This window comes from Poecilia formosa, unplaced genomic scaffold (assembly GCF_000485575.1).
Source record: "Poecilia formosa unplaced genomic scaffold, Poecilia_formosa-5.1.2 Scaffold360, whole genome shotgun sequence".
Taxonomy (NCBI): Eukaryota; Metazoa; Chordata; class Actinopteri; order Cyprinodontiformes; family Poeciliidae; genus Poecilia; species Poecilia formosa.
This window is the reverse complement of record NW_006800299.1, coordinates 585,529-594,598: the sequence shown is the minus strand read 5'-3', so window position 1 is coordinate 594,598 and position 9,070 is coordinate 585,529. Positions and strand designations below refer to the sequence as shown.

Here is a 9,070-nt window from a genome sequence, read left to right as displayed (position 1 = left end):
TGCCATGTTTGCAGCGCTTTAGCATTAGCTTCCCTTAATGCCATGTTGGTAGCGCTTTAGCATTAGCTTCCCTTAATGCCATGTTGGTAGCGCTTTAGCATTAGCTTCCCTTAATGCCATGTTAGTAGCGCTTTAGCATTAGCTTCTTCTACAAACACTGTTGGTTTAGCGGGTTAGCTGTACTCACCTGTACTCATGGAGCAGCGTGTCCGCCGGCTGCGCCTGGTTCTCCAGAGCCTTCAGGTAAACGGCGTCAGCCTGATCCTTCATTCCCTTCTGCTCAAAGTGCCGAGCCCAGGCCAGGTACAGAGCCGCCGTCCTGCTGCCGACGCCGCGACTGAAGACGTGAGCGTACAGGGTGGCGGGGTCCGCGCAGTAACTGGCCTGGAAGACACGGTTTCCATGGAAACCTGAGCAATGCAACGCAGCTTCCAGCGTCAGGGATGACAACAGTACCAGACCTTCATCACTGAAAACCTGATTCAATTAAATCTGCAGAAGACTGAGATACTAAAGAAGGAAGGAAACAAGGAAACAAGGGTGGAACAAAGAAGTAAGGTAAAAAGGTAAAGGTAATCTTGTTTTTATCGCATATTTTCAGCAACAAGGCAATACAAAGTGCTTTACAAGATTTAAAAGAAAATACAAACAAGGGAGGAAAGAAGGAATGAAGTAGGGAACCAAGAAAGAAAGGAGCTAATTAAGTAAGGATGAATCAATTCTGATTAATAAACTTCTGGTTGGATTTTAATGAAAACATTCAGATTCACCAAGCTAACCTAAAACTCACCAAATCACACCTCCATGTTTCTCCATCAGTAAACTTAAAGGACACTCTCGCTGTTTGAGGAAACTAGCTGTAACTAGTTCTAGTTAGCTCTAAGAAACTCGAACCAATCAGGATGAGCGGTTCGGTCCTGCTGCTCAGCGCCGGAACAATGAGTCTGACTTACACATCTGATGCAGTAGTTGACGTAGCGGACGTCGTTGGCATATTGATCCACGTTGAGGAATCTCTGGACCAGCGCGTCAAACACCAGCGACATCTCACTGCTGCCCCCTGCTGGCTGCCTCTGCTCCAGGAAGTCCACAAACCTACAGGAACAGAAAAGTCAAAAACAAAGCAAGCAACGTTTCTCTGGGGCAGCAGGCAAATATTTTGTTCAACTGAATTTGTATGTATTCATTAGTCTTCTTCGCATTCTTTACTGTATTTATGTGAACTTGTAATGTCATTTGAACTTCCTTAGCCTGTAGCAACAAACAATGAGTTAATTGCTTGATAAATTAACATGACCTTCATTTCAATTCAGATGATTAATATTTTCTAATACAATTTTTCCCCAGAGACATCATAATTCATTTTATTTGTGGTTTGGCTGTATGTGGTTTTATTTCTGGTTTAGGTTATTGTGTTTTATTTTGGTTATTTAAAATGTCTTCCAATTCTACTGTTGAGCGGTCATTACAAAATTAAAGTTTATTGGCTTCTGAGAGAACAAACTTGCATTATTATATTGAAATTGGGTTATATTTTTGGTTTCATTTTGTGTTTTTGTTGTTGAGATTTCATGGATGTGTCTGTTTCTATAAATATGTTCAAGACTGAATTAAATCAGGGCTACCTCAAAACCTTCACTGAAATAAAGAAAAATGTCCTATATGATAAATAAAATAATTATTTTTCAGAAATTTGTTACATCTTTTCCAGTTTCTAAGACCCATTTTATCCACCTCTTGGTTAAAGCTGTCAAGATTTCAAATTGTTCCACAAAAATCAGAGGAGACTTCTTAGCGGCTGAATTAACTCATCAGAACAGACAAAATGGTATTATTCAAAAATGAAGACAATTTGATTTTGAACTCAAGCTCATTTATACGTCTTAAATCATAATGTTCGGATTAAAACAGCAGAATTAGCGGAACGATTTACCTGTCCCACGGATCCAGCGGGTCGTCTCCGCTGTAGGAGGCCAAACTTTCTTCAAAACACCTAAATAAGGGGAAATATGGAGACAACGTTAAGGAGGAAAGCCCAGCGTCCAAAATATAGCTAATAACTGGTATTAGCTACAGGAGGCTAACTCGGGCTAACGTTTATACCGTAAATACGAAGCGATATCCATCTCAGCTCGGGCTAAAACTTGGCTCACTATTAATATATTCACCTTATGGATAAATAGAGATTATATTACTGTGTAAATTTCTAATTGTTATAAGCACTTTAACTACAATAACAATTCCTGTTGCTGCCTCTGTTCCTGTTACGTTTGAAATTTCGCGCTCAACCAATGAGCGTCCAACAATGCATATAAGGTACGCCCCTGATGAGAAACAGGAAGTGACGTACAGAGCTGCGGAGCTTCTTGTCAGCTTGTCAGTACAAACAAAACTAGCTTAAATTAAACCAAAATAATAATAATAATAATAATAAAAATAATGATAATAATAATAATAGTAATACTAAAAATCACAAAGTAAAATACATTGAGTCAAAATAAAATAAATCATTTTTTTTTTAAAGTGACAGTCATGAATTGTTCATGGACTAATCATTAAAATGATAAAATACAGATAACTTGTCCTTCCTCCTGACTCCTGTCACAGGGTTTTTTGTTTTCTAGTTTCACTTTCAAAAGTTAAGCTAGGCACTGGTGGTAACATCTTGTGGAGCCCTCAGATAGAGATGGTCATGTCTTTCCTACCGATCCTCTCATGAAGTTGTTTAAAAGTTAGAAAACTGTTGGTTTCACCAAAAATATTTTCAGAAGCAGTTTCCAGCAGACTGTGCTAATGGAAAGCAATGAATGGTGCATTAAAGTATTAACCAACACAAGAAAACAGTGATAAAAGCACCGGAGGAAATAAGGGGCTCAGAAAGATGGAGGGAAGATGAGAGGAAAAACATAAAAAAATTACTCTAATAATATTTTGGATCATAATTATAATTTTTATCATCAAATTTAACCTGTTTTTTTATTGTTAATGTAAAATAGAAGTTAAAATAACATTGAAATGTTATTTTCCATGCTCATATCTTTCTTATTAGCTGTCAGGCTGCTTTGCTGATTGTGTAGCAGAGTGAAATGGAAAAGTTTCTGACCAGAAAAGAACTCATGCCTGATTAAAGTAGCAAGGCACAATATGAATGTAATAAGTACTGAATAATAATAATAATAATAATAATAATAAGTGAGAAAAACATTCAAAAGTTAATGTTTCTTCACATATTTTGGTATGAGGAACTTCTGCAAAGTCAAATACTTGATAAACTTGCCTAGGAAAATTGGAACAGATTAAGCTGACTTTGAGTCTGTCTATATTACTGGAAGGATTGGGGTGAATTGGAATCCGTTATGGGATCTCTGACTATCTTCACTGAATTATTATTGTCTGTAACTTTATTACTGTGTTGTGCTTTGTTATTACCATTTGGCGGGTAATTTGTGGTGCATTACTGCGTTTTGACCTTATTATAACCATTAAGTCATGTTACCGTCCTTTATTACAGCAGGAGTTATACATTAACTATGTGTTAGTGTGTTATTACTACATTAACTGGGATTTACAGTGATGTCAGAGTTATTACCCGCTCCGTTTCCCGCCGTAACCCAGATGAATGAAACCGGAGCAGCCCCTGAATCCCCCCCTCAGAAACCCTGTTTCTCTAAAAGGGAAGAAGCGAACCTCGGGACTTTACCTCGCCGCCATTTTCTAACCCGGGGTGAAAAAAGGAAACCAAGTGAACATCACCGGGGTCAGTATTCCTCCCTAATTCGGACCACTATCACCACAGCGGGTCAGCATCGTGCATTCAACGTTAGATCCGCATGGTATGTACCCGGAAAGGCTTGCTTTTTGGAGGGTGGGGTGTTAAGCTAGAGCCGGTGTTAGATGCTGTTCGCTCCGGCCTCTGCTGATGGCTAACCGGCATTTTGAAGCGGTGAAACGGTTCCATTCTAGTAACGTGACACTGCCAGAGAACATGAGGTAACTTCAGCTACATAAAAGCTCATTATAATGAGGTAATGAAGAGGAGATGAAGATGTTTGCCTGTAACGCTGAGGCCTGCAGCCTGCAGAAGCCTGCGCTGCCGGCTAACTCCGGCTAACAGCTTGTGAGAGGAACCTGCAGGCTGCTCCGGCGCTCAGTTTATCTGCTATAAATGTTTATAACTGTTGGCAGAGCATAGATATATGTTGGTTTCTGTGTTGAACACGTTCGGCTTCAGTTATCATGTGCAGAGAACACATTTAATGAACTGACAGCTCAGTTTCTAACATTATAAACAGGACGGTGGCGCCAACAGTCCATTTATTCAGAGCACACTTCCAGAGGTGATCTCTGATTGGCCAGTTAGGAGCAGCGGTAAATAATCCAGGTGATCTGATACTGTCGTCATGGAGACTTCGCTTTTAAGTTGAATCAGTTCCAAAATAACAAGATGTAAACCTGAGGAAATATGATATGTTTGTGAAAATGCTGAACAGCAATCCTGCTGCTTTCACTGGAACGGGATCCTGACTGAACTCTGACTTTAATTTGACTGAAAACAACAACAGAACAAGAATTTACAGAATGAAGCTTCCTGATATCACTAAAAACAGGTTTCTGGATTAAAAAGTCAGCCTGTCATTTTCATATTAAAACAGGTTTTTTATCAAAACTCAGATTAAATGTTTGTCAAATGAATTGGTCAAAAAATAAAATATCCTTTAAGACACTACGATCAGGTTTATAGGTTAAATGGCATATGGCTGCAACATAGAAAGACAACAAACGTTTGGGGATAATTTGTGTCAACAAACCTTCTGTGATCTTTGAAGTTTCTGCCTTTTAGTACTTAGTATGCATATCAGTTTAGTTACTTGTAATAATAACCTTACTTACTCTTATTTTCTACATTTTCACAAATAAAAACTAGAAAAAACTTTACAGTATGAAACATGAAGACACACTTCTTTAACATGAAACAAGTTTGTCCATGAAGTGAAGCGCAGCACATTGATCAGTTATTTTTGATGCATGAAAACAAGTAAATATTGGAGTATTTTCATTGATTTCTGCTGATCTTCATGTAAATCAGTCCGAACAGCCTGGTGTTGTGGATATGATGATGTGATTAGCAGCAGCTGGAGGCAGGTGGTTGTATTAATCATTTGTTTTGGCAGCAGGAAAAGGTGAAGTTTTCAATCAGCTTCAGGTCAAACTGTTTCTGTTTTTTTATCTTATTAGTCTTTCTTCCAGCTGTAGGTTTTAATAACGTGGGGTTTTTATCTTGTTGAACGTTTTGTGCTTCCTGACGTCTGGATCTGATCTGATCGGCCCCAGAGGTCACCTGATGAAGAGGAGCAGCTCTTCCTCCCAGATGTTGACCTCACAGCTGCAGCTAGATGAATGTTTTATTAGAAATAATAACTAAAAGTCAGATTTCTGAGCCACGTTGAGGACTGAAGTGATTCTGACTGGTGGCCTTTAATTAGGCCATAAATCTGCTGCAGTTCTCCGTCACTAACCAGAAGTGAAGGATGAAATATTATTATTATTATCATCATAATGTCTGATGGGACGGCCTGCCAGCATTATGCCAACAGTCAGGCCTTCTGTTGGTTGACCTTTGACCTCTAGGTGAAACTGGTTCTCCAGAACTTTGTGGTTTGGTTCAGCAAAGCAGCAGAAGGAAGAGTTTATCATCCAGAGGAAAACAATAAGTCATGCTAATGCAAACTGAGCTCATGATTCATCATGTCATTTATTGATTATTGCGACAGGCCTACGCGTAAACCCATATTGTTTAACTATAAACTGATGGAACTTTATGGAGCCGTTTTCCTCTCATCAGTTTCATCATTTAAACAGAATCTTTAGACAGTTTGACTGGAAAAATTGTTTCTGAATCAAATCATAGAATAGACTTTATTGATCCCTGAGGGGGAATTGCTTATTTGTTGAAAGCTACTCCATCTTAGGTAATAAACACAAAGTTTGTAAAATATATAAGAGTATATAAGAGTTCAAAATGACTAAATATAACAAATAAATAAATGAATAACAAGCAAATCATGATCCTAAAACACAGGAACCAGTTTGAATCCCTCAGAACAGCTGATGGGTTTCTGCGTTGCTTCGTTCCAGATGTCTGCAGATTTGGCCACAGATCACGTGAACGGGAACGGCACCGAGGAGCCCATGGAAACCATGGAAACCATGGAAACCATGGCAACGGTGACCCGCTCCGAACACTTCCAGGCTCTGCTGGACGCCGGCCTGTCGCAGAAAGTAGCCGAGAAGCTGGACGAGCTTTATGTAGCAGGTCAGGACACACACACACACACAGCTACTCTGGAGGAGGAAACATCACCGACACACTGTCTGCATTTCCATAACTAATGTTCAAAAACATTCAGGTACAGTGATGCCAACTCCCACCTGCAGGTGGCGGTATTTCTTACCTCCACTGTTACAGTCCACTGATTGACGTGGCGAGTTACAAATTGACCTACTTAAGTTCTAAAAAATGTTAGTGGAGCCTGACCTGATGATGACCTTTGACCCTGCAGGCCTGGTGGCTCACAGCGACCTGGACGAGCGCGCCCTGGAGGCTCTGAAGGAGTTCAACGAAGACGGGGCGCTGCAGGTTCTGGTCCAGTTCAAGGAGAGCGACCTGTCCCACGTTCAGGTGAGTTTCCCTGGGCGAGGGGGCGGAGCCAGCAGCGGCATCTGACCCGTCTGTGCTCCTCCAGAATAAAAGTGCCTTCCTGTGTGGGGTGATGAAGACGTACCGGCAGCGGGAGAAGCAGGGCACCAAAGTGTCTCCGGCCTCCAAAGGTCCAGACGAGGCGCGGATCCGGGAGCTGCTGGACAGAACCGGCTACACGCTGGACGTCACCACAGGCCAGAGGAAGTACGGCGGCCCGCCACCGGACGGCGTCTACGCCGGGCCGCAGCCCACGGTGGGAACCGAGGTAGGCCCGCTGCCAGCAGGCTGTTGCTTAGCAACGGCCCCACTCCTGACGGCTGCCGCTCCCCGCAGATCTTCGTGGGGAAGATTCCCCGCGATCTGTTCGAAGACGAGCTGGTTCCTCTCTTCGAGAAGGCCGGGCCCATCTGGGACCTGCGGCTGATGATGGACCCGCTCAGCAGCCTGAACCGCGGCTACGCCTTCGTCACTTTCTGCGCCAAAGACTCCGCCCAGGAGGCGGTGAAGCTGGTAGGTCCGCCGCAGGCAGCACGCCGTGCACAGACCCAGCCAGTCCCGGTACCAGAACCTCTCCTCTCTCTTCCAGTGCAATAACTTTGAGATCCGGCCCGGCAAACACATCGGCGTCTGCATATCTGTGGCCAACAACAGGCTATTTGTCGGTTCCATTCCCAAGAGCAAAACCAAGGAGCAGATCGTGGAGGAGTTTTCTAAAGTCACAGGTAAGAACCGTTCCCGGCGCCGGTTCTGACGGGTCGGGCCGACCTGACCTCTAGCTCTGCTGTGTCCGTCCAGAGGGTCTCAGTGATGTCATCCTCTACCACCAACCCGACGACAAGAAGAAGAACCGCGGTTTCTGCTTCCTGGAGTACGAAGACCACAAAACGGCGGCGCAGGCCCGTCGCCGGCTCATGAGCGGAAAGGTCAAGGTCTGGGGCAACCTGGTGACGGTGGAGTGGGCCGACCCCATCGAGGACCCCGACCCGGAAGTTATGGCCAAGGTGAGTCAAAACCCAGAACTCGATGAGATGAAGACGAGATTCAACCAGGAGCTGCAGGAAGGCAGCGATGGAGGCTGAGGAGGCCCAAAAAACACCAGAAACCTGCTGACGTGAGCTCACCTGATTGGATCTGCTGGTTACTTCATTAGCTACAGCTAAATTCGCTGTGACGAGTGAAATCCCGTCGCTAACATGAACACTAAGCTATAAATGTTGGCCGAGGTCAGAGTTCACCTGTTAAACTGACTGAAGATGAACCAAAAGCTGGAGAAAAGACATTTTTATTAGAACCTGCTCACAACAGACAGGCTATCTGAGCCTCTTTATCACTACAATGAATAGAAGTTCAGATTTTTGTGTAACTTTTATTCAGGTTAACTTAGAAACTGAGCTGTTATTGTTACAGGTTAATTTTCTAAACTACAGAAAAAAGTAACTTAGAGAAGCTCAAATGTGAAAAATTGGACTGATATTGATATGCGACAGTAACACTGGTATGTTAGATTTACCAATGTTTTATTTGATCTTTTTTATCCGATTACCTGATTAATCGTAAGAATAATCAATAGATGACTCGATTACTAAAATATTCGTTTACAACAGCCTTATTTGATTTATGTTCATAAAAACTAAACATCTGGTGAAATAAATGTTCCTTATGGTGTTTTCCTGTGGAGTTACTACATCAGCTTCAGGTTATTTTACGTTAATATTCAGATCATAATGGTCTTAAAGCAGCTTGAAACTTACAGAAACCACTGCTGAAGCAAAGGTTGTCCGAAGAATACTGCTGTAAAGTTGAGTGGCAGGAAGAACACACTGAAGATCCGGACGTTGTCTCTGCAGGTGAAGGTCCTGTTTGTGAGGAACCTGGCCAATGGCGTCACAGAGGAGATCCTGGAGAAATCCTTCAGCCAGTTTGGGAAGCTGGAGCGAGTGAAGAAGCTCAAAGACTACGCCTTCGTCCACTTCGAGGAGCGGGACGGAGCCGTGAAGGTACCGGCCACAACCCGGCGTACGCTTCCCGTCTCTGACTGGACGGCCGAATGAAACTCTGCTCCTCCTGCAGGCGCTGGAGGAGCTGAACGGGACGGAGCTGGAGGGAGAGCCCATCGAAATAGTTTTTGCCAAACCGCCTGATCAGAAAAGGAAGGAGAGGAAAGCCCAGAGACAAGCTGCCAAGTCCCAAATGTAAGACAGGTCCCACATATTAGACAGGTCCCACCATGTCCCAGATGTTAGACAGGTCCCACATATTAGACAGGTCCCACCATGTCCCAGATGTTAGACAGGTCCCACATATTAGACAGGTCCCACCATGTCCCAAATGTTAGACAGGTCCCACATATTAGACAGGTCCCACCATGTC

General features: G+C 43.0%; 2 protein-coding genes across 2 annotated transcripts in view; one reads left to right on the top strand and one right to left on the bottom strand.

Moving 5' to 3' along the window:
- Positions 1-2,298, bottom strand: part of bub1 (BUB1 mitotic checkpoint serine/threonine kinase) — a 10,042-nt gene extending 7,744 nt beyond the window's left edge. Inside the window, exons 1-4 of the mRNA XM_007574758.2 lie at positions 2,104-2,298; positions 1,934-1,993; positions 954-1,095; positions 188-384 (exon numbers count right to left, since the gene is read on the bottom strand). Coding sequence (XP_007574820.1) covers positions 188-384; positions 954-1,095; positions 1,934-1,993; positions 2,104-2,126 — 422 coding nt within the window. The 5' untranslated portion in view covers positions 2,127-2,298. The remainder of the gene's footprint in view (positions 1-187; positions 385-953; positions 1,096-1,933; positions 1,994-2,103) is intronic.
- A 1,359-nt stretch (positions 2,299-3,657) lies between these two features.
- Positions 3,658-9,070, top strand: LOC103153749 (heterogeneous nuclear ribonucleoprotein Q). The gene is made up of 9 exons (XM_016662132.1): positions 3,658-3,833; positions 6,136-6,313; positions 6,561-6,679; positions 6,744-6,965; positions 7,034-7,210; positions 7,287-7,422; positions 7,496-7,701; positions 8,548-8,697; positions 8,771-9,070. Exons 1-9 carry the CDS (start codon positions 3,831-3,833, stop codon positions 8,894-8,896), a joined length of 1,317 nt encoding a protein of 438 aa, XP_016517618.1. The 5' UTR covers positions 3,658-3,830; the 3' UTR covers positions 8,897-9,070.